Source organism: Heteronotia binoei, chromosome 7, assembly GCF_032191835.1.
Source record: "Heteronotia binoei isolate CCM8104 ecotype False Entrance Well chromosome 7, APGP_CSIRO_Hbin_v1, whole genome shotgun sequence".
NCBI lineage: Eukaryota > Metazoa > Chordata > Lepidosauria > Squamata > Gekkonidae > Heteronotia > Heteronotia binoei.
Genome location: NC_083229.1, coordinates 83,474,700 through 83,497,795, shown reverse-complemented (window position 1 = coordinate 83,497,795; position 23,096 = coordinate 83,474,700). Strand labels below are relative to the sequence as shown.

Below are 23,096 nucleotides of genomic sequence, written 5' to 3'. Positions count from 1 at the left end.
ACGGTCTGCCACCCTAGGCAAATGCATAGGTCCAGGACTTTTTTGTAGAAAAAGCCCAGCAGGAACTCAGTAGCATATCAGACCACATTCCCTAATATTAGCATATTAGGTCACACACTCATTAGCATATTAGGCCACACCATCTGGGATAATCAAGTGCAAACTGAACTGTGACAGTAACTTTTCCAGGCCCTGCAGCAATTCTGGCCAGCCATCCAGGCCCCAGGGAGGTTGCTGCACAGTACATCTGGGTCCTGTGATCCCTGCTGGGTCCTGGGGAGGCTGCTGCACAGTGCATCCGGGCCCCACGATCCTCGCTGGCCGACCAGGCCCCAGAGAGGCTGCCACATGGCTCGGTTCTGCCCAGCAATCTCCGAGGGCCACATCAAGTGACCTCGAGGGCTGTATATTGCCCTCGGGACGGAGGTTCCCCATCCCTGTCTTAAACTGATAATGCATTTATTATGTATTTATGGATGTAATTATATTTCTAAAAAATATTCCACTTCTCTAAACATTTGAAATCATTTAAAGACAAACTAATGCCAATGAAACAAAATTTAAAGTATTTACAGCGAGTCAGAACAGTTCATAACCAATTGCAGTGTTTCATTACCATTCAAAACACAATGAGTCTCATTTACAATGTGGCCAAGAAAAGGTCTCTGAAACAAGGTCACTGAACACAGTCTGTTAAACTAATTTGAGAGGGCTATCCTGCATCCTTCCTTGGACAGATCACTTAATAGATCAGGCAGGAGATGTTGATCACTGTGAATGCCATCAGTCTCACACAGCATGATTGCATATCCTGACTGGAGGGTACTCAACAAAAATTATTGGCCAAGTGGAGTCAGCAAGGGAGATGTCATCCTTGAAGTATGATGGTCAAAGATTAATAATGAAAACCAGACTGTTAAATTGTGCCTCAAAACAAACCGTTGAGGTACCTATCTCTTGGATGTTTTGGGGAGTCAATTTTGTATTCAAATTATTTGTCACCTTAGAATTGCTTTCTATTATGACTTTGTACTGTGTTCTGACATTGGTCTAACTGAATCGGATTATTGTATTTTTAGTGTGTTGTAAACCATGTGATTGCAGGGAGCCCTGATTGCAGGGAAGGGTGGCCTAAAAGTTTAAATAAATAACAGAACAGGGGTAATACAGCCAGTTGCCCAGTCTAATCTAACAGCCAAGTTGCAGCATTTTGTACAAGTTGACATTTTCAGGTTATCTTCAAGGGCAGCCTCATTATTTCTCTGATCTCAGACTGTACACATTTTGTACTATTTGTTCCAGCAGTTTAACTCATGAAACTTTTAGTGTTTGTGTTTAAACTATAAGAAAAAGTCTCTCAAAATGCATGGAATCCTCACATCTGAAAATAAATACTAGTTATTAAGAATTGAATGTAGTTCATATATTAGGTATGGGTCTATCTTAGGGATTGACACAAACCGGGAAAATAGTGATTCTCTTCAGTTCATTGTTCGTTTGATTGCCTGATTTGTTGGTTCATGTTGATTTCTGTTTTTTTCCCCCCAAAACTGATTCATTGCTTGTTGGTTCATTTGGTTTGGGAAGGGGTAAAAGGTCCCTGAGTGGGCTAGAGATGCCAAACTTGTAGCAAACTTTTCAGCAGACTTTCCTCTACATGCTTTCCAAGTTTGGTGAGAATTGGATTTCTGGAGGCCAAGCTACAGCCCCCAAAGCAGGTGCCCCAAGGTGGTTCATTAGTTTGGGACATGGTAGAACACCCCTCTGATGTGCTAGAGATGCCAGACTAGCAGCAAACTCTTCAGTGGGCTCTCCTCTACCAAGTCTGGTGATAACTGGATTTCAGGGGGCTGAGCTACAGCCCCCCAAAGCAAGTGCTCCAGCACAGTGCACAGCTGCCCTCATGCATTCTTAGAGTCATAGAAATCACAGAAGACTTCCATGGGATGCCCCTCTGCCTGCCTTCCAGGTTATGTGTAGATTGGCTTTTGGGGGGGGGCGGCGGGGAGAGGAGATTCTAGGCTACATAAAAGTGCAAAAGGAGGAGTGTGTTGAATACCCAGGAAAGCAGGTGGAGTGGAGTCAAACAACTGGCAGAACAGGAAAACCCACAGAGCATGGAGTTCCCTCACTGGCAACTTTTGCCCAGATAACCAAGAAGCCCATTGGAGCTCCAATGGAAAAGCAATCTTGCCCAGGAAACCAGGTAGAGTGAAAAAAAACAACTGGCAGAACAACAACAAAAACCCCACACAGAGCAGGGATATCATGGCTGGCCCTGACAGAGATTTGCAATGACTTCTGAGCTGGTTGGTTTTGGTAAACTAATAGAAATCAAACATTAAAACAAAACTTATGATTTAATAATAAAGGCGATGCACCCCAGTCAAGGCAAATATTTCCCAGAATGGCTTAGCAAGTTGGATTTGAAAGCAAAAAAAAAGAAAAAAAACACATTGGCAGGAACAGAATTACAACCCCCAGCAGAATCACTAAATTTTCAATAATAATAATAAATTTTTATTTATACCCCGCCCTCCCCGCCGAGGCAGGCTCAGGGCGGCTTACAAGACATGATATAAAATATCATGATATAACAATAAAACAGTATACATCAATACAAGTAATATAAATAAATGCAAGTTAACATTAAGATAATTAATCTAAAAGCAATATAGTGGTGCTATCGTCTCAATTATACAAAATGGCTTGATGTTAATCACTGGGTTCTGTCTTAAAAGGCCAGTTGGAAGAGGGCGGTTTTGCAAGCCCTACGGAACTGATTAAGATAAAGGAATGAAAGATAAAGAAAAGCAACAAACATGAGCCTTTGTAGCTCAGATCCCCAAGGAAGTTGGTTTGTTCTCTGTGATTAAAAGAAATAAAAGCCCACCAAAATAACAAATTGTGATTTGAAAATTGTAGAAGTGAGTCAAGAAATAGGGGAGGGGGCTAAAATGAACAGGGCACAAACAGGTGGGTTCTGTGAATAAGCAAACCCCAGCAATTACAAATAAGCTCGGGGAAAACAATTTTTTAAAAAAACCAACACAAGCTGCTCCTCCTTGGGACTAAGGTCCCTTAAACCATAGAAGAGCAATTAGCAACACCTTCTCAGCTGGAAAAGGCATTTAAACTTGTCGCACAATGTTGGGTTGGAGAACTTTTATCCCTAAATTCTAGCACACAGCAACAGCCAAATCAACAAGCACACAGTGCAGCTAACCCATGCAGAAAACTGTTGGCAAAGTGAAAGCAGCTGACTCCAGGTGTGGCAATAAATATCATCTGCTCCCATGGAGCAGAATAGAAGCTCTGTGATGGGCTCGCAGAGCTGCCAATCAAACTATGAACAACAAGCTATGGGTGCTTCTAGGGCTCCCAGAAGTCCACCTCCAGTGTTGCCTAGGAATTGATTTCATTGGTGCCAGGCTGCCTGGAAAAATGAACCGATAACAACCCACCTAGGAAAACAGCCAGTTCATTTTCCAGTTTGTGCACAACACAATGAAATGAACCAGTTTGGAACTAAACACAAATCAACACATTTTGAGCACAATTCACAGTTTACTTCATGCCCATGTCTAGTCTATCTGCTGTTTAAGCCAAGTTCTTTTGTCTTAAAGGTCAAAAGCTATCTTTAAAGATCTTAGTGAAGAAGATCTGGGCATTTACTCCTGTGTTGTCACAGACACAGATGGCGTCTCTTCAAGCTATACTATAGATGAAGAAGGTGAGCATCATGCTTCTTCTGTACAGATTTCAGGCTCTACCACTATATAAATAAATGGTTCTCCAATACAACCAGAAGATAATGAAGGATAATACAACAAACAGTGCATGTTTGTCTACAACATAACAGACATGAATTATTCTAATACTGTTTTCCTTGAACTGTCCTGCAGAAATGAAGCGCCTTCTTGCCCTCAGCCATCAGCACAAATTTCCAAGTAAGTATTAACAAGAAATACGAGTTAGGAGAATAAGACTTAACAAGTGTTGTCTCTAGGACAATCACATCCACTGAGGTATTTCTTTCATGAATTAAATGTGCTAGGTGGGTGTACAAGTAAAAAAAAAATATCCATGCTTGATTTATTTGTCTGTCAGAATGTGCAGTGTCAGAATGAGACTCTATGAAGCCATTTTATGCTTACCTTGGCAGAGTGGAATAGGCTAAATTCTTCTAGTTTGGTATTGAGATGCCAAAGAAAGAGACCCCACTGAACAGCAAATTATTCTAGATCATTCTAACCCTTTTCACCTAGCTTCTTGGCCTTGGCATTAGTTTTCTGTTTCATTGTTGGATAAAATATTCACAGCTAATTACACACAAGAGCTTAAAATTGTCACACAGCTGACAGTGAGGCAAAAGCAGCAACAGCATAGTGTTTTCTTTTACACCCACATGCTGATGCAAGCACTGATTTATGTGGCATTAAGCCAGTTTGGGTTTAAAAGGTCACAAGTTGTTCTCCTTGTTCTTCTTCTATTCATATTCAAATATAAAGATAATGCACGGGTTCTTCACACAATTGTAAATATTTGAAGGCAGAAGTATCCAGGAATACAATGAGTGATCTAATTCTTTTTTCACCTCACCTTCTCCTTAGCTTGTTTTGTATTTAGGAATATTCCATAGCTTCCCATTCTATCTCATGGACTTAAGGTGTTTAGTGTTAGCCAAACACACATCACAAGTTCAGTTGTGGCTGCCTTTAAGGGTTAATCTTTAAATCCTGAAATCTATAAATCCTGAAAAAATTATGAGGAAGAACGAGTCTCCAAAAGATTATCTGCCAATGCCCTACTTCCTCAGTTCTTTGAAGGATTTTACAGCACAGCTATGACAGATTCCCCAGTCAGTGCTTCTCAGTTTCCAAGGAGATATGGTGCAGAGCAGAATCTAAATTTGGGGATTTCATCTGTCTACTTTGTTCTGTTTCTACAGACAGAACCTTTCCTTGTATCTGAGTAGAAACTTGAAATAATGTTATTGTTAAGTATTATGAAGAGGAGTAACAACTAAAAAGTAACTTCCGTAACCATAAAGATATCACTGATGAAAAGCTTTAACTGGTTACTTGCAATGTGGATGTGGAATGTGAAACTGCTCTTATTAAGGGGCTGGATTTCTGTACTTCCTAATACTGCAAGCTGTGTCAGTGTAGTATCCCCCTCTCCCCTTGCTCATGTAATCTTGAAGAGGGGGGGGGGCTCCAGTGTGAGGTGGCTGCCCCATATCATGCATTGGGATTGATGGAGTAACACTTTATGCCTCAGGAGGTTCTGGCAGTTTTTGATCTGTGTGTCAACATATCATTGACTGTTTTCCTGAGAAGCTCATGGGATGCCCAATATCCCTACAACTGGAGCATCAGTGTCACTTGCAGAGAAAAGAGGTGACCTAGATACATGCCTCCTTATCTGGTCAACTTGGCATCATAGCACATGGTCATCAGTCTAGTAGAACACTGACTCTTAGGTTTGAATTATAGCAGCAGGGATCCATGCTAAACCAGATTCATAATTCCTGACAGAGTCAACTAGGGGAAATACAAAACCTATTAGAATTTACAGGTGGCAGTGTCCTCTCACCCACATTTCAAGTTGGTACCTCACTTTCTCCTGTATCCTCACCCCACATTAGTTCTTCTTCCTTTCCTCCTCGCATCTCCCATATCTTCTTCTCTTTTTCACCAATCAACCACCCTTTTGCTACATGCTATGTCCAGTTATATTATTTATTAACTTTACTTATATCATGCCTTCCATTATAATGGGGACCCAAGGTAGCTTATATCATTCTCCTCTCCTCCATTTGTTTGTTGGAGAAGGCAGTACTTATGAACACAAAGGATCCTCTTTGAAACTCCCTCTCTCTCTCCCTCCCTCTCTCTGCAGTTATTCCCCTTAAGTCAGAGTTGACAGTAGAAATTCTGGAGAAGGGGCAAGTGCGATTCTGGATGCAGGCTGAGAAACTTTCTGGCAACGCTAAAGTCAACTTTGTATTTAATGACAAAGAAATTGTTGATGGACAGGTAAGCTCATGGATACTTGCAGTTTAAACAATGATTACCCACTACTAGCCCTGACTTGGATAGCCTAGGCTAGGCCAGTCTTGTCAAATCTCAGAAGCTCTAGCTGGTTAGTACTTGGATGGGAAACCACTGAGGAAGTCCATGGTTGCTTTTCAGGGGCAGGCAATGGCAAGCCACCTCTGAATACCTTTTGCCTTTAAAATCCTACAGTGTCACTTTAAGTCAGCTGTGATCTGATGGTACTTTTCATTGCCACATTTGAACTATATGCTGTTGGGAAAAAATGCATGCCGCTATAAATAAAACAAAGGGGGAAAATCTTATGTTTTAAATTTAAAAGGGCTGCTTTCTGAACCATAATTTAACCTTTGGGAAAATTACACTTTAAGAGTTGGAAAAAGAAAACTTCTGTTCTCTTTTATGTTTGTCCTGAAAGAAATATAAGATGAAGATTGACCGTAATACTGGTCTAATTGAAATGGTAATGGATCGACTTGAAGATGAGGATGAAGGTACTTACACCTTTCAACTTCAAGATGGAAAAGCTACCAATCAGTCCAGCCTTGTTCTTATTGGTGATGGTAAGATCTTTTGAAATGTTTGTTTTACAACTCGAAATTGTGGCAAGTGTGGCTTGAACACTGAGTTTCCCTCCTAAATTATGGAATAATGATAGTATTCTTAACATACTTAGTAAGGCCAATGAATATTTCCATTATGCTTAATGACTACTTCCATTATATATTATCAAAAGAAGCAAGAACCCTGAACTGGTTAGCCTCTGCTGTTCCCCTGAGAATAAGAACCACCTTTTGGCTTGCTTGGCACTGCCTGCCTGCTTTCTGCCCCTCTCACAGAGATCCTTGCGTACCGCTGTTTCTGCAATGGCTTTTTTGCATTAACTCTCCAGTTATTTGCCTCTATCAGGCTAATTAGCCCGGTGCAGGCTAATTTACTTCTGGTTGATTCTGCAGCCATCTGGCTAGCTCTGCTGACTTGTTCAGTCTTGCCATGTCACAAATATGTTTAATATAGGCTTCCCAAATCCCCCACCTTGCCTGGGGACCCCCGATTTGGAGCCTTCTTCCCCTCGCTAGCCAAAAATCTGGAAAGTGGGGGGGGATGGCGGCCCTTCCCACCCAGCCCCGATCTCAGCAGCTTCTCCTTGCCCTGCCCTTCCCACCCAGCCCCGATTGCAGCAGCCTTTCTTCAGTTTTCCCAGGCTGCTTCCCGCCCCAATCAGCTGGCTGGTGGGGGGGGGGGGGAGAGGGAGCCCTGCCCGCAAAGGACCATGTGCCTTTGCACCTCCAGAGGCTTGACTTGAATTTAGGATGGTGTGCCTGTTTCTGTGAAGAAGCTGGCAGCAAATGGTGAGTAGAGAGGCTGATCTGCTGCTTCAGACTGGCCAGAAAGGGGGGGGGGGGGGGAGAGAGGGAAACATCTTCATTATTCCCTATGTGATTGATTCTCATAGGGTATAATGGGGAATTGTTCTGGAGGTTTCGGGGGCTCTGGGGGAGCTGTTTTTTGAGGTAGAGGCACCAAATTTTCAATAAAGTATCTAGTGCCTCTCCCCAAAATACCCCCCAAGTTTCAAAACGATTGGACCAGGGGGTCCAATTCTATGAGCCCCAAAAGAAGGTGCCCCTATCCTTCATTATTTCCTATGGAAGGAAGACATTTAAAAAGGTGTGCTGTCCCTTTAAATGTGATGGCCAAAACTCTCTTGGAGTTCAATTATGCTTGTCACACCCTTGTTTTGGCTCCGCCCCCAGTGTCTCCTGGCTCCACCCCCAAAGTCCCCAGATATTTCTTGAATTGGACTTGGCAACCCTAGTTTAATACATATAATTTAATAATGGTGAGACCAGCCCAGATTAAGCACAGTAACAACACTGCAAATTTTGCAATGATCAGGATTTAAGCTTTGTAATATTTACAATCTGCAATGCCTCCAAATCCAACTCTTGTTACATTTTGAAAAAATATTTTCACATGATTAAATTGCACCAGAATAGGAATAGAATATGCATTCCATTAAAAACTGTGCCATGTTTGTAAATGGTTATATTACGCTGTGTATCTGTCTTCATGTCAAACTTTAATTGTTTCCTGATCTAGCAAGAAATGTCCATTCAGAAATGTACTGAAGCACAGGATCTCCTCAGCTGCACTGGGGCATATACTTTGATTTTACAGAAATGCAATTGTCCTTTAAAGAGAGATGTAGTTTGATTTGAGTTTTGTTTTTTATAATCACTAGTGTTCCAGAAGCTACAGACAGCAGCAGAATTCCAGAGGCAAGAGTGGTTCAGAAAACAAGGTAACATCATTCATCAGGAGAGGATTATAGAAATATTTAAATCAGCTGTGTAATGAGAACCCTTTTTTTTCATACAGCAACAAAACCAAAATCTAGGTCAGGGTTAACAGTTAGCTCATGAGCTACTTGTAGTTCTTCAGTCCCTGCAGAGTAGCTTGTTGTGCATCACCTAGAAAAGTTAACAAGAACAGAACACAGAAATATCTGTTGTAGACTTTTTTTTTTTAAAAAAAAACCAGCTTTTATGCCATAGATTTTTCTTTCTCTGTGCTGCTTAGCTGATAGCTCCATATCTAGTCCTAATCCATGTTCTTTCTAGGACAGAACAGAATTTGGTAACATGGGAGTTGGGGAGTACTTTGGGATATTTTTCATTCCTCAGCTATTAAAGAAAGGTTAGCTGATCCCTAATCTGGGTTTAAGGAAAGAAAAAAATATTAGAAGAAAAAAATATTAGAAGAAAGTCACTTGATCTTTTGTATGGTTTAATTTCTGAGGAATTTCTTTTAAAAATCATTTAAAACAGGACCACATTTTGTTGAATATCTGGGATGGGAAGTTACCCCTGAATGCAATGTGTTATTGAAATGCAAGGTAAGAGCTGGATTTTCAATACACTGTGTAGCAAAAGGCATGTGTATAGAGTGGTGGCAATCAGTGGCTACTAAGGAACCCCATATATTGGGGCTAGGACTTTTTTATACCCCATTGTTATTGATGCTTGCAGTCACCAATTCATCACTTCTTAAGAAATATTGCTCTAGTCATTGAAATAACACTGCAGTTAGTCCAAAGAAAAGATGTAAAAAGGGGAGGGAAAATTTCCTTTCAGCAGAATAGGTAATAATTTGTCAGTACAACAACTACTCATTGTGAAATGAGTTGGTGTGATATTTTCTCCCTTTAAAAATACAGAATGTGTTAAAAGGGTAAAGGTAGTCCCCTGTGCAACATCAGTCATTTCTGACTCTGGGGTGACGTTGCTTTCACAACATTTTCACGGCAGACTTTTTACAGGGTGGTTTGCTACTGCCTTCCTCAGTCATCTGCACTTTCCCCCCAGCAAGCTGGGTACTCATTTTACCGACCTTGGAAAGATGGAAGGCTGAGTCAACCTGAGCCAGCTACCTGAAACCAGCTTCTGCCGGGATCGAACTCAGGTCATGAGCAGAGAGTTCAGACTGCAGTACTGCAGCTTTACCATTCTGCGCCACGGGGCTACTACAGAACATGTTGCCTGCTTCAAATAGAAGGGTGGGGGACAGAGTCAGCAAGTATATCATGGCCACCCCCTTGTATGGTTTAGTGGGACTTTGCTCTCCACAGCCGTCCAAAGAACTATCAATTGCTAATAACATTTATACATACTAGAGAAATATCTCTTTTCTTTAACTTTAGGTGGCTAATATTAAGAAGGAAACACATATAGTTTGGTACAAAGATGAAAGAGAGATAATGGTTGATGAACAGCATGACTTTAAGGATGGTGTTTGTACTCTGCTGATAACAGAGGTGAGTGAATTTTCCTTCTTTAATGGGTAGCTTCACAAAGTTCAAGAGCCTCTTCAAATCTGAAAAATTTCTTAAATGGAGTAAAAGGTTCTAAAAAGTATGTTGGATGTGATCATTCATGCATTTATTATAGGCACACACACACTGGTGGTGGAAAGCCAGGGCCAGGAACTTGGTTTGCCTTGAGAATGAAAAAATTGCATTTATGTCTCCACCAGCTACAAGTTTTCAAAGCCCAGCAGCTACTTTTGCTTTGCCAACTGGGGCTGGGAAGACCCAGTTTCCAGTGAAGAGCAGGGTGGGTGTGAAGCAGGTGCTTTAATCTTCTTCTGCCACTTTCCCCACCAACCTAGCCCTGTATGTTTGTTTATTTATGACTTGATTTTCTCCAAAAGTAGCTTAAAACACAAAATTTTCTTACCAAAGTAACCTAAAACAGAAGAATAATACATGTTCAAATGCACAGCAAACAAAGTAAAACAAACAAGTGCACCTCGATCTGGTCCTGACTCATAAAACTGGCTTCATTGCAAGCACAGGCTGCAAGCTGCTGACTAAGAGCCAAAGGTCACAAGATCTTTGGCTCTTGTCTCTACCCACACCCACATTTTATAAGGTACCTGGGACAGGAAGGTGAACAAGCAATCATCAGCAAAGATGTTTCACAGCTGACACAGATGTTCCTTCTCCCTAGTTCTTTCCAGCCCCATAGCTGGGGGCCATAGGGGGAGGGGGCCACAAGGAGGCCATTTCTCTCCCCCCCCCCAGTGATTTAAAGAGCCTGCTGATCAGCTGATTGGCGGGCCCTTTAAATAGCATGGGAGGGGCAGTTGCACCATTTAAATCACATAGGAGAGATGGTCAAGGGAAGGGGGTGAGGGGGCCTCAAAACCTGTCAGGGGGCAGGCCCCATGGGCCCCTGGTTAGCTACAGGCCTGGTTCTTTCCCATTTTCATAAGTTACATACACAGTATTCAGTGCTTCCTCTGTTGCTGCTAGTTTGTTTGTTTTGTTTGCAGTTTTCTAAGAAAGATGCTGGTATTTATGAAGTAATATTGAAAGATGATAGAGGAAAGGACAAGAGCATATTGAAGCTTGTGGAAACAGGTGAGCATGCTGTGCTGTATGAACATCAACTACAATACAATTTAACGGCTCTCTTTTTCAGAAGTTGTAAAACATAGCTTGTTACCACTGCAAATGGCTGCAGTGACACATTCTTTTAGTAGTTTTAGCTGTAAACTGCCAAGAGCCAGTCTTTGGAGAGGCAGCACATATACATTGTGAAGAATAAAAACACTTATGTTGTGTGCTGCATGTAGTAGTACATTTCCAAGCAGAGCTGAATTATTTTTCTAACATCTTTTTTCTCTAACAGAAGAGATCAATTTTTCTAACAGCAAATTCCAAATATCATTAATTAACATAAATAATCCCACACCAATGGTGCAGTTTTCCTCTCTACCCATGTTATATGGTAGTACTCTAGTTTTAATTTAAGAGCAAGAAACAAAGGACAATGAAATCAGGGAGTATTCATACAAACTCCTTGAGAAAATCTGCTAACACTTTAAAAACTGGAAGGAAGTTCCAGATTACCCAGGGAACATGAGGGCAGTATTCAGTCATTGCCAGGCACAGATGATCTTGGAATGAGTCTCACTGTGGATTTTTTCTACAGCTTTTGCAGATTTGATGACAGAAGTATGCAAGGTGATAGGTGAGTATTTAAGACCTACTCCTGATGAACAACTCATTTGCACCACACCATGAATGACTATAAAGGCTGCAGTCAACAACAGACTAAATCCAGGGTTAATTCAGGGTTTTTTTGTAACAGAGTTTTGATCAGATATATCCCACCATAACCCACTTCAGTGCACGCTCATTTCATGGCTGATCAATCAGATTACTGCTGTGTGGCAACCAGAGTGAGTAGTCAGGCAGCGTTTTTCCCGTCATAATTTGTCCTCTGAACATGCACATAAGCGCTTATGGAAACCATGCTTCACACTCCTGGCAGGATGGTGGTGACCGATGGCCAATGGGATCGCTGGAGGAGGCTGCTGGGATATGCACTTCAACATGGGGGAATGTTTTTGAAACTGTGCCTTGGAAGCTTTCTGAGGAAAAGCACAGTCTTGAGAAACTCCCATGAGAGTCAGAGAGGTCTGCAAACTGTGAATAATAAACTATATAAAATAAAATATTTGATGACCAAGGGATCATTAGGCACTTACGTGCATGTCTCTACCTGATCAAAAAAAGGGGGAAGGGGAAATGGACAGGAAGGTACACACTTCCTCATTGGCTTCAGTTTGCAACAGGGGAGTTCAGACATCTATAAATGAGGGATGAAAGTGCTGACATCTGTAAGGACCAGACTTTCCTCAGTGCCTGATAACTCCGCTTCAAAGGCAGGTGAGAATAGGGTGTCAATGACTGGAGAACGGGAGGGCAGATGCCACTGCCTGATCATGCACTTTAATTCCAAAGGGAACAGCAATGACTTCACATCAGAGTGCTTGTCTGATTGCCATCAAAGTAATCAAAACATAATGTGTTATGTTATCAGCTCTATCTGCAACAGAACTGAAAATCCAAAGCACAGAAGAGGGTATCAGATTATATTCCTTTGTTAACTACTACCTGGAAGATCTGAGAGTGAGCTGGTCACACAAGTAAGTGAATGAGTGCTTGGCACTTAATAGGAGCATTCCATACATGGTGAATGTAGGACATATCCACACTAATGCATCACTTCAGGCTGGAATTAGACTTGCTGAACTCATTTGTATAATGCTAGAAGACATGACATGCAACCTCTCTGCTAATTCTTGCTGTAAAATACATAGAGGTATTTAGGCATAACCTGTACTGTTGGCAGCCTTCATAAAACCTCATTTTGCTTTAGGCATATGGTCAATACCATTGATGTAATATAAAAGCTCTCCTTTAATCATCATTCCCATTTCTGCATAGATAGTTTTGTGAGTGAAGAAAATGTGCTGAAGTTCGACTGTAGGCTGCTGTAAGCTTGAGACTATTCTTGGAAGTGGTCCTGCAAAAACTCTTTTGAACCACATGTCATTGTCTCTTGGAAAATGCACTAGGACTAAAATAGAAATGTTATTTATAATAGAGGCTGTTCAGCAATGTTGACATACTCTTATCAACACAGGAGATTGCTTGTTTGGTTGTATCTTGACCCACCATTTCAAATATCAAAAATGTGTTTGCACAATGAATGAAGAAAGAATGAATAAATACAGTTTTACTGTATTAGTGTAATGCTCCTAAATTGTTTTTTTTTACTATAATTCCCCAGCCTATGCACAGTTGAAGAGTTGCAGTATTCTACCATGTTCCCATGATCAAATAAGACATTGTTGTTGTTGTTTTTAGTGAAGCCAAAATCAAGTACACAGAAAGAGTGAAGACTGGTGTCACTGGGGAACAAATCTGGTTACAGATTAATGAGCCAACACCCAATGACAAAGGCAAATATATCATGGAACTCTTCGATGGTAAAACTGGACACACTAAAGTGGTGGATCTTTCTGGGCAAGGTACATCCATCTCTATCACTATAACCCATTAACAGATGAAGAAATACCTAGTGGCTGCCTCCATGGCTTCTTTAACACACTTAGACTCGCACAAGTTTGGAAAGTTCACATTGGCAAGATGTGAAGTTCTCCCATCTGCAGTGCCGGAGGAAAGGTTCAAAAGAGCCCCTAGGGAACAGAGTAACTCTGGGGAACTAGGAACCATTGAACATATGTTACTTAGGCGTAACTGGTACAAAATAGTTAGAGATAAGTATATCATACCCTTGGTAGGAGATATTGTAGGTAGGTCAGATTTGGAATATTGTAATCAATTATTGGCTGATGAAAATTGCTATAATACGGTATCCGTGGTGAAATTTTGGGTAGCTTGTTACAGCATCAGGAAAAGTCAGTTAATTCTGTAATAATAACTTGGGTTATGGTTTTATCTTCTCTCTCCTATTTAATTGGATTTTTAATATAGTTTTTATGTAATTGAGATCCTTACAAGAGACCCGTGTGTGTGTGTATTCACACACACACACGGGACTCTTGTAAGGATCTCAATATATATTAACTTTGTACTTCATATGCTCCCAGTATTTTATATTCCTGTAAATGGCTTGATGCCACAATAAATTTTGACTATGACTACCTTCTGGCTGCATAATTCTCAATGGAATTCCCAACAACCTAGATAAGAGATCATAGACTCCCTATTCTGTTATTCAGTACAGCCTAGGTTCCCTCTTGGTCATGTGGTGACCCCTCCCCCCCAACGAGAGGATATTCAGAGCATGTGAGGCTGTGAAGCTTGTAGCTTGGAGGCACATACATTTTATTTTCAGAGGGATGAAAAAAATTTATGCAGGGAAATTTTGGTAAACTAGACATGAGCAAAGATATAGTGTGGTGATTTCAGTCACCACACTATATCATGAAATCAAACTAAGCTCTAAAAGAAGCCTGGTCTCATAATCATGGACTCTTATGCCATGGCTGAGCTTGCACTTTAACAAATGAACAAGAATGTGGAAGGTTATTCAACCTCAACATTGCTCCATGTCTCTTGGATTTTATTGTACATGTGCATGTGAGAAAGAAAATTAGAGAGAAAAGGGGACAGAATTTATAGATTTTCTTTACCAGCAAAGGTACTTACAATGAAATATATTAATCATTATGCTGGCACAGTCTCAATAACTAAGACCTTTTTAACGTTACAGCATGAATGTTGTTCTGGCTCTGGAGTGAGACTTGATCGGACAAATGGTTAGAATTTAAATTTCATTCAGGTGACAGGTTCTCATTCTATAAATTGGTTGTTTTTGTAAACAGTCAAGTAATCTGTGAAAACAGTCAAGTAATCTGTCTTAGACCCATGTCAGTCTGGTTTCCGGTCGGGCCATGGGACGGAGACGGTGTTGGTCGCCTTGGTAGATGACCTCCAACGGCAACTGGATTGAGGCGGCGTTGCGGTGCTGATGCTATTAGATTTGTCGGCTGCATTCGATACAGTCGACCATCAGCTACTGACGCGCCGCCTCGCCGACATTGGGGTTGAGGGGTCGGCCTTGCAACGGCTTTCCTCCTTTCTCCTAGGTCAGGGACAGAGGGTGGCTATCGGGAGTGAACGGTCCCGGAGGCGCACACTGGACTGTGGGGTGCCCCAGGGAGCAGTGCTCTCCCCGATGTTGTTCAACATCTATATGCGCCCCCTCACCCAGATTGCCCGGCGGTTTGGGCTGGGTTGCCATCAATATGCGGATGACACCCAGCTCTATCTACTAATGGACGGCTGGCCCGACCCCGCAACAGGGAATCTCGACCGGGCCTTACAGGCTGTTGCGACATGGCTCAGGCTGAGTGGGCTGAAGCTGAACCCAGTGAAGACAGAGGTCCTTTGCGTGGGTTGCGGCGCTCTGGGAAGGGAAATAGCTCTCCTGGTCTTCGATGGCACGCCATTGAAAGCAGCGCGCCAGGTAAAGAGCCTGGGTGTTTTACTGGAGCCTTCACTATCGATGGAGGCCCAGATAGCAGCCACTGCCAAGTCAGCATTCTTCCATCTGAAGCGGGCAAGGCAGTTGGCCCCTTTCCTTGAGCGCCGGGACCTCGCAACAGTGATCTATGCAACGGTCACCTCAAGATTGGACTACTGTAATGCCCTCTACTTGGGGCTACCTTTGTGCCGGACTCGGAGACTGCAGTTAGTGCAGAACGCGGCAGCCAGGCTGTTGTTGGGACTCCCAAAACGGGAACATATACAGCCGAGGCTACGTGAACTGCACTGGCTGCCGATCATATACCGGGTCCAGTACAAAGTGTTGGTCATTACCTTTAAAGCCTTATATGCCGAGGACCTACCTACCTGAGGGACCGTCTCTCCCCGTATGAACCCCAGAGGGCACTGAGATCAGTTGGGAAAAATCTAATGACCATCCCCGGGCCGAGGGAGACTAAATATCAGAATACTAGGGTACGGGCATTTTCAATCGCGGCCCCTACCCTATGGAACCGACTCCCCGAGGAGGTGCGGGCCCTGCGGAACCTTGACCAGTTCCGCGGGGCCTGCAAGACCGCCCTTTTTAAACTCGCATACCTGGACTGTTAAGAAGATCGGCAATTAAGCACCCGCCAATGCGGTTAAGACCACACCGCTGAATAACTGCACTTACTGGATTGTTTTAATGTTATTAAGTCAATATTTACTGTTTTATATTGTTATATTTAAAAGTTTTAACCATTGTATGTTTTTATGAAATGTTGTTAGCCGCCCTGAGCCTGCCAAGGTGGGGAGGGCGGGATAGAAATAAAATTTATTATTATTATTATATTATTAAAATGCAGGTGCCTTTTACACTAGATATTGTGCCCTCAGAAGCAAGTCCCACAATTTAGTGAGATGTACTTCCAAATAAATGAACACAGAATTGTAATTTTAGACAATACCATCAAATGGTTAGATTCAGCCTACTTTTTTTGCTCAGTCTCATCTAATTTGCCTCTTAACTACAATCCCTACCCTACATGTCTTTTGGCCAATGCAGGTCCCATGATCCCTTTTTTGCCATCTGAAAAGCTGGTTGGATCCAACCCAGTGTTCTCCTTCTGGGGGCTTATTCTCATTTCTAGTTAAAGAGAGATTTCTGAGCTATCTTAGTACTCACCGTTATACTTGCTTTTAAATAGCCCTCAGCTCCATTGACTTGTTATTGCAGTTGTATTATTGCATTAGGGGGAAAACATTATTCTGTCATTCCTTATAATTTAATGCCACACAGTGATCCCATATACCATGTACAGTGGCTCAGAAGGTAACAACAGCAAGATATACTCTGCTTTGTGCAATATAACTGAGTTTTAAAAACATCTTTAATCTATCCTAATTCAGAAAAATCTAAATAAAAACAATAATACCTATTGTTTCTCTAAAGACTATTAATACCAGCCTGTTCTTTTTTTCAAAATAAAGCATATGATGAAGCCTTTGCTGAATTCCAGCGGTTAAAGTAAGTACCATTCATGAAAGGTGCCATTTAAAGTAGATAATGGGACATGTTATAGAATGCTAATCATTATATACCAGTAGCTTATACTAGCCTGATTTCAAGCAGTGTTGAGCCCTTTGGAAACTGATAGTGTTAACATTAATTTGAGGCTTAGTTCCCACAGAAAAAAAATAATTATCAAAATGTCATTATGCATCTCAAAAAGCTAATTAAAAATATGTCAAAAGATTAACTGAAATGAAAGTGAGTTTTCTTTATGTCTTTTTAAATTACAGAGCAGCTGCTATTGCAGAGAAAAGTAAGCAAACTCTCTTTTGCAGTATTGTCTGTACCATCAATAGGATGTTGTGTTTATGACATAGAAACTTTTTTTTTAGAGAGTGCTTTGTAATATCTGTTTACAAATATACAACATTGATCAGAGGAAGGAGAGCAAGCAGATAAGGAGAACTTGTTTTGAAGCGTTATCTGTCACTCAAAAGAAAATACAAGCTTGCAAAGACAGCTTCTTGGTATCTAACAGAAATGCAAGAAAATGTCTGTGGTAGCCACTTACATTAAGTTTATTGTTCCCACTTGTGTTTGCTTGTGCAAGACCGTGTGCAACAATTTATCAGCACTATAATATATAGGGAGGAAAGCACTTGATGTTGCACGAGACCCTGTGCAAATGGGACTGCATAGAGTTTATGCTGTTGCTTGTACATCACTAGATCCATACCATAGTATAATTAGAATAATTCTACTTTGACACCAGGGTTGAAACACAATTGCAGTAAATATAAGAAATTTATACTTTTTGTAAAAAAAGAAAAAAAAGCAGTAAAATTTAGCCTTTCTTGATGTCACAAAGTTATGCATTTTCTTTCCCCTACTTTCCATCAATGATCGCAGGAGTAAGGAACATAGGTTACTAGCCACAGGAGGACTTTTTGTCAATGTAAAAAAAAAATAATACTTCCTATATGACCATAGGGTTATAACCCTATTGTAACAGAGCAACTACTTTTTAAAAAAAAACATTGGTGTAAAGCCATCAAGTGCCATGTGGGAGAAAATGGTGGCCTCAAGGAAATGACTAAGGAAAGTGCACAGGAAACCCCCTCTGTTAGGGTAGCCACCTCCAGCTGAGACTTGGGAGATCTCCCGCTTTTACAACTGATCTCCAGCTGGCAGAGGTCAGCTCTCCTGGAGAAGACTGCTTTGAAGGATGGGCTCTATGGCATTGTGCCCTACTGAGACCCCTCCCCTTCCCAAACCCGCCCTCACCCAGATCCACCCCCAAAGTCTCCAGGTATTTTCTAACACATACCCGGCAACCCTAATGCAGAAGATTCCCCAAGAAGTGGCCAGTTTGGATGAAACCAGCTGGTTGCTAGCCATTCTAACAGTGCGTACCTCGAGAATTCTGATAAACGGAGCCTTCGTTTACAATTTTGCCAATTGTTGTATTAAGCAACATAGGATCTGAATCCTCATTTTTATGTGTGCTTTTGCAGCATAGATCTTGGAATTATTATGACTGGACGTCCAATATTAACAATGTAAATTTGAAAATAAATTTTGAGTCCAGTCTCCAGTAGCACCTTTAAGACCAACCAAGTTTAATTCTGGGTATAAGTTTTCGTGTGCATGCCCACTTCTGAAAAAATATGTACACACAGGAAAACTTATACCCAGAATTAATGTCTTAAAGGTTTCACTGGACTCAAACTTTGTTATGTTATTTCAGAGCAATACAGTTATCCTCCTGAAAATAAACTTGACATTACTTCAAGTAAAGTAGACTAGAAATATCAGCAGTCATTCTCAACTTGCATAGGACATGGTCAGCTTGTACAAAATTAAGGGGAGAAAGGCTCCAGATGGGAAATTTGGGCCAGAAGTTAATAATGGAACAATAATGTGAAAAATCCTGATGTATTTTCAGATCGTGCTCGGGTGCTTGGAGGTCTGCCCGATGTTGTTACTATCCAGGAAGGCAAGGTACAGTCAATTGACACTAAATGAAACAGCAGTCTAAAAACAGCAGTTTGCCACTTCCATGGATCTCAAGGAAAGAGAAGACTCTGGTTTCTATAGAGAGACAGCTCTCTAAACAACCTCCATCTTGAGAATGCAATGCTATACAGACTGGCTTTCTGTATTTAGGTCACATTTACTTGTTCTGCCTAATTCTAGCCCAATTCAACATTTTACTTCTCATGACCAATAACAATTTTAAACAAGAATGAAAATAGAAGACAAACTTTAGTACTCTTTCATTCCCTTTATTCTGAAATTTAAAAAATGACACATTCACAGAGCCCCACTTGTACAAAGTGCATAATGGTCTCTGGGGTTTCAGCAGCAGATTTACCCCTCAATTGCACTGGAAATAAGTTTTGTAATCTGGATTTTCCTTTCTTCAACAAATGTTCCTACTTCCTCCATTCTAAATATTTTCTGTAAACACTCACTTCCTGTTACCTTCCTGTTTTGGGCCATTGTCCACTGTGGTTTATCTGTGAGAAACAGGGTTGAGGCCAAGGTTCAGCAAGAGAGATAGGAAAGCAGAAGAAAACTTGCTGAGCATATAACTGTAACTGTTGTTGTAGTATAAATACATCCTCAATGCTTGGATTGTATTTAAACAAACACATGCAGGATTGCAAGTCTAGCTACACATACACATTATGAATTAGGAGTCAAGTTGAACCTTTAAGACCAGCGACTCCTACTTTGTTCTACTGCTTCAGACCAACATGGCTGCCCACTTGGATCTATCAACATCATGAACTAGGGTTTCCCTTTAATCTAGAGCCCGCATTACAATCTGAGAACTGCACAGAGCTAAGGATAACTTTCACTATGAGCACTAAAGCACAGCACCTTTTAAAGCACCTGTAGTCACCCAGGCTAGTGCAGTTCTCAAAACAGGCTAGTGCACCCAGGCTAGTGCAGTTTTCATAACAGATATGAAATGCTGAGAGTGGATCTGCAGCAGAACAGGGGGAAGCAGTGTTCTGATCGTGCACTGCCTTAGGTATACCTCATATTTCCTTTTTGGCACTATATGTTTCTGTATGAGTGCATGATTTTACTAGGCTCATTCTAATTATGCCAGCACTTACATAATGAAACAGTGTTCTCCATCCTCTGTAAGTGGGGTAATAAAATTCACACTAGCCTGACTTTTGACATTCAAGATACAGACAGCTTTTATTCGGTTAGAAAATGAAAAGCACATTTTCCCCTAGCCAGTTAAAAGTTCAGGTTGAAATGATGCCCTTTTCTAATGTGCCTATGCTTTTTTCCCCACAGTAAAGATATTTTTATAAGGTTATCTGATCAGTCATCACTGTATAACACAGGAACCAACATATGGGCCCTAGTAGTCCATATATTATTATATAACTGCTGTTAGCACATCAATCTGAAGTCCAAAAAGTAAAGGACTAGAATAAAGTCACTCCAGCTTCTCAGTGAAAAGATCCACATAAAAGGTTTACTCTCTAAATGATTTATAGTATTTACTCAAATGCAAAACTAACAATCCTTTCTCCCACTAACAGGGGAGCTGTGGCTACAGCTGCGCCTCAGCTGATTTTTTAAAAAGCCTCATTCAAGGGCTAAAATGGGGAATGACAGAACTGAGCATTTCCATTGAGAAGGCAGCACTAAACTCTGCTCCCTACCCAACTGGCTGTAGGCAGAACTTTCACATCCAAGTTCTCCCTGCAGCTAGGGCCTTTCCCTCTTTAAATGGAAGCAAATAAAGTTTTTGTTCTCTTGGGAAAATACATCACTAATACACATCAAATGTTTTCTTTGCTGATGTTCTCCACAATCCCAGAGCACAGTGCCTATGGGGTTTGTGGGGGGGGGGGGAGGATTTTAAAATGCCTCCCCTTCCCTCCTCTAGTCATGCTGCAGTGGCGGCATGCTTCCAGGAGTAAAAGGAAGGCCTTCCCTTCACTCACGGAAGCATGCTGCTGAGGTGGTACAATTCCAGAGAGGGAAGTCATGTCTAGTCAAAGTCATGTCTAGTGGTGGCATTGCCTTCCCTTCGCTTGTGGAGACATGCCACTTGGACTGGAAATTTTAATCTGGAGATGGCCACAAATTGAATAAAACCACTGCAAAAACCATGGCAGTTCATGGATGGAATGTGAACCCGGAAGGTTCATAAACAGGGGGTTTGCAAACCACGAACCAACCTAGTTTGTGATGAACCTGGTTCATAATTTGGTTTGTGCCGATCCCATGTTGAAACTGATGGTATTAAAAAAACTCTCAAATGCCTGACTATTTTTCAGTAATCTGTTTCTGGAGTGGCACTGAGAGAAATGCATTAAAGGAACTTTTGAAACTATATCATATAATCATCTCTTCCTGAAGAAGATTTCAAGTAGACAGGCTTGTCCATTTAACAAATGGATACTAAAAATAGTTCCTTTCTATGCAAACCACATTTTGTTCTTACAAGAAGTGAAGATTAGAAATTGGCCCTTTAAATATTATGGATATCAGATTAAAACCAAGACAATAAGGTGTGCAGGTTTTATGAATGTTTCTTAGCCATTCCAGTGAAACCACTTGAACACACTTTTACATGCTTAATTTTTGTTTAGAATTAGATGATATATATTTTTGTTGCCCTGTTATAAAAGTATTATGCAAATAAAGTTTTTAAAACCCAAATGATAGTATTTATTATTCAACCATATTTACAAATAATCCTAGCATCTAGTTTTGTATTAAAAGTAGTATGCATTTTGCGAGACAGAATAAAATACTGAAGGATTATAATTGTTCATAACAAATTTCTTTACAGTGCCAGCCTAAGCAGAATTACACTTTTCTAGATCTATTGAAGTTAATGGGCCAAGGGTATAACTCTATTTAGGACTGCACTGCTTCCTTCTTAACATAAAATCAGATTTAAGTATTGTAGATTTTGAACATTTATATGCATCTGTTTTGTTACAGAAATAATGCAAACAACATTTTCAGGAAGCATGAGTATTCAGGGTGTTTATTTATAGCTGCTAATGATATTCTTTTTCTGTGATCTTCCACAGGCGCTTAATCTTACTTGCACTATCTGGGGAAATCCTGTCCCAGACATTTCGTGGCTGAAGAATGAAAAGCCTCTGATAGGAGATGACCATGTCATCCTGAAATTTGAATCTGGAAAACATGCCTGCTTCACCATCACCAGTGTCAATACAATTGACTCAGGGAGATACAGTCTTGTAGTGAAAAACAAATATGGCACAGAGACAAGTGATTTCACTGTAAGTGTGTTCATACCTGAAGGGGAAGGGAATGAGATACCACAGCCAGAAGTTGACAAAGGAGATAAGAAAAAGAAAGTGTGATGCTAAAACTAAGAAGGACACATTGGGGAGAGCTAGAGTTCTACCTGGATTGATGATGTGTGTAAACTGTTTTCCGATGCATAGTAGGTAGATCTGGCTCCTTCCACTTACTTCACTAGAGGCACTGAGACTTACTGATACCCAGAAAAAACATTAACAGTCCCACCCCATTTTTCTGACACATGTTCTAACCCTTCTCTCATCACATCATTCACTCTTTAATTGTGCCAACTTGTTGAGGAATGCATGTGGGTTGGCTGTTTTCACAAGTCTACGTGTTCATGAACTACAAGCAACAGATTTAAGAAAGTCATTTAATTAAAATCATTCGTGAAGGAAGTGAAAGGATAAGGAATAATCTTGATTGAGTGGGGATACTTTTCTCACAGGGAATCTAGATTTGACCATACTGATAATCTAGTATCTACTGAGTGTATTGTAGAATAGTACTAGAAAACGGATGTGTAAAGCAAACAAACATGAATTGTTGCTATGATATTAATACACATGAATGTCAGTGAAAGATTATTCACCCTCCTCAGTCTTCACAAATAAATGAAACACTTTTATTTCACCTTGTCTTCTCTATCTTTATATGTTCATTATTCTTATGATGGAACACATCCCCCTCCCCCCAGTAACTATTTCACTTACCTAACCTCTTCTTGTGCCATTTTGGTTGTAGTAACCTCCACTTTATTCTTGAATGCAGCACTCTTCAATGAAAACTGAACTTTCCTGTTTAATCTACACTAATCTCTGCTTGATTCTGTCACCACCACCACAAAACTTATGAA

The 23,096-nt window shown here is 40.9% G+C and overlaps 1 protein-coding gene across 3 annotated transcripts in view; it reads left to right on the top strand.

Annotated features, from left to right (window-relative positions):
- Positions 1-22,873, top strand: part of MYOM1 (myomesin 1) — a 99,014-nt gene extending 76,141 nt beyond the window's left edge. For 2 of the 3 annotated variants that reach the window (XM_060243931.1, XM_060243930.1), the window contains 12 exons: positions 3,627-3,733; positions 3,906-3,950; positions 5,905-6,041; positions 6,478-6,622; positions 8,305-8,364; positions 8,891-8,958; positions 9,763-9,876; positions 10,896-10,983; positions 11,558-11,596; positions 12,452-12,557; positions 13,282-13,445; positions 16,900-16,956. In XM_060243931.1, coding sequence (XP_060099914.1) covers positions 3,627-3,733; positions 3,906-3,950; positions 5,905-6,041; positions 6,478-6,622; positions 8,305-8,364; positions 8,891-8,958; positions 9,763-9,876; positions 10,896-10,983; positions 11,558-11,596; positions 12,452-12,557; positions 13,282-13,445; positions 16,900-16,940 — 1,114 coding nt within the window. In that variant the 3' untranslated portion in view covers positions 16,941-16,956. Of the gene's footprint in view, positions 1-3,626; positions 3,734-3,905; positions 3,951-5,904; positions 6,042-6,477; positions 6,623-8,304; positions 8,365-8,890; positions 8,959-9,762; positions 9,877-10,895; positions 10,984-11,557; positions 11,597-12,451; positions 12,558-13,281; positions 13,446-16,899; positions 16,957-17,211; positions 17,235-18,866; positions 18,923-21,999 lie in introns of those variants that run through there. The other variant, XM_060243932.1, reaches the window with a different exon arrangement.
- The last annotated feature ends 223 nt before the right edge of the window (positions 22,874-23,096 follow it).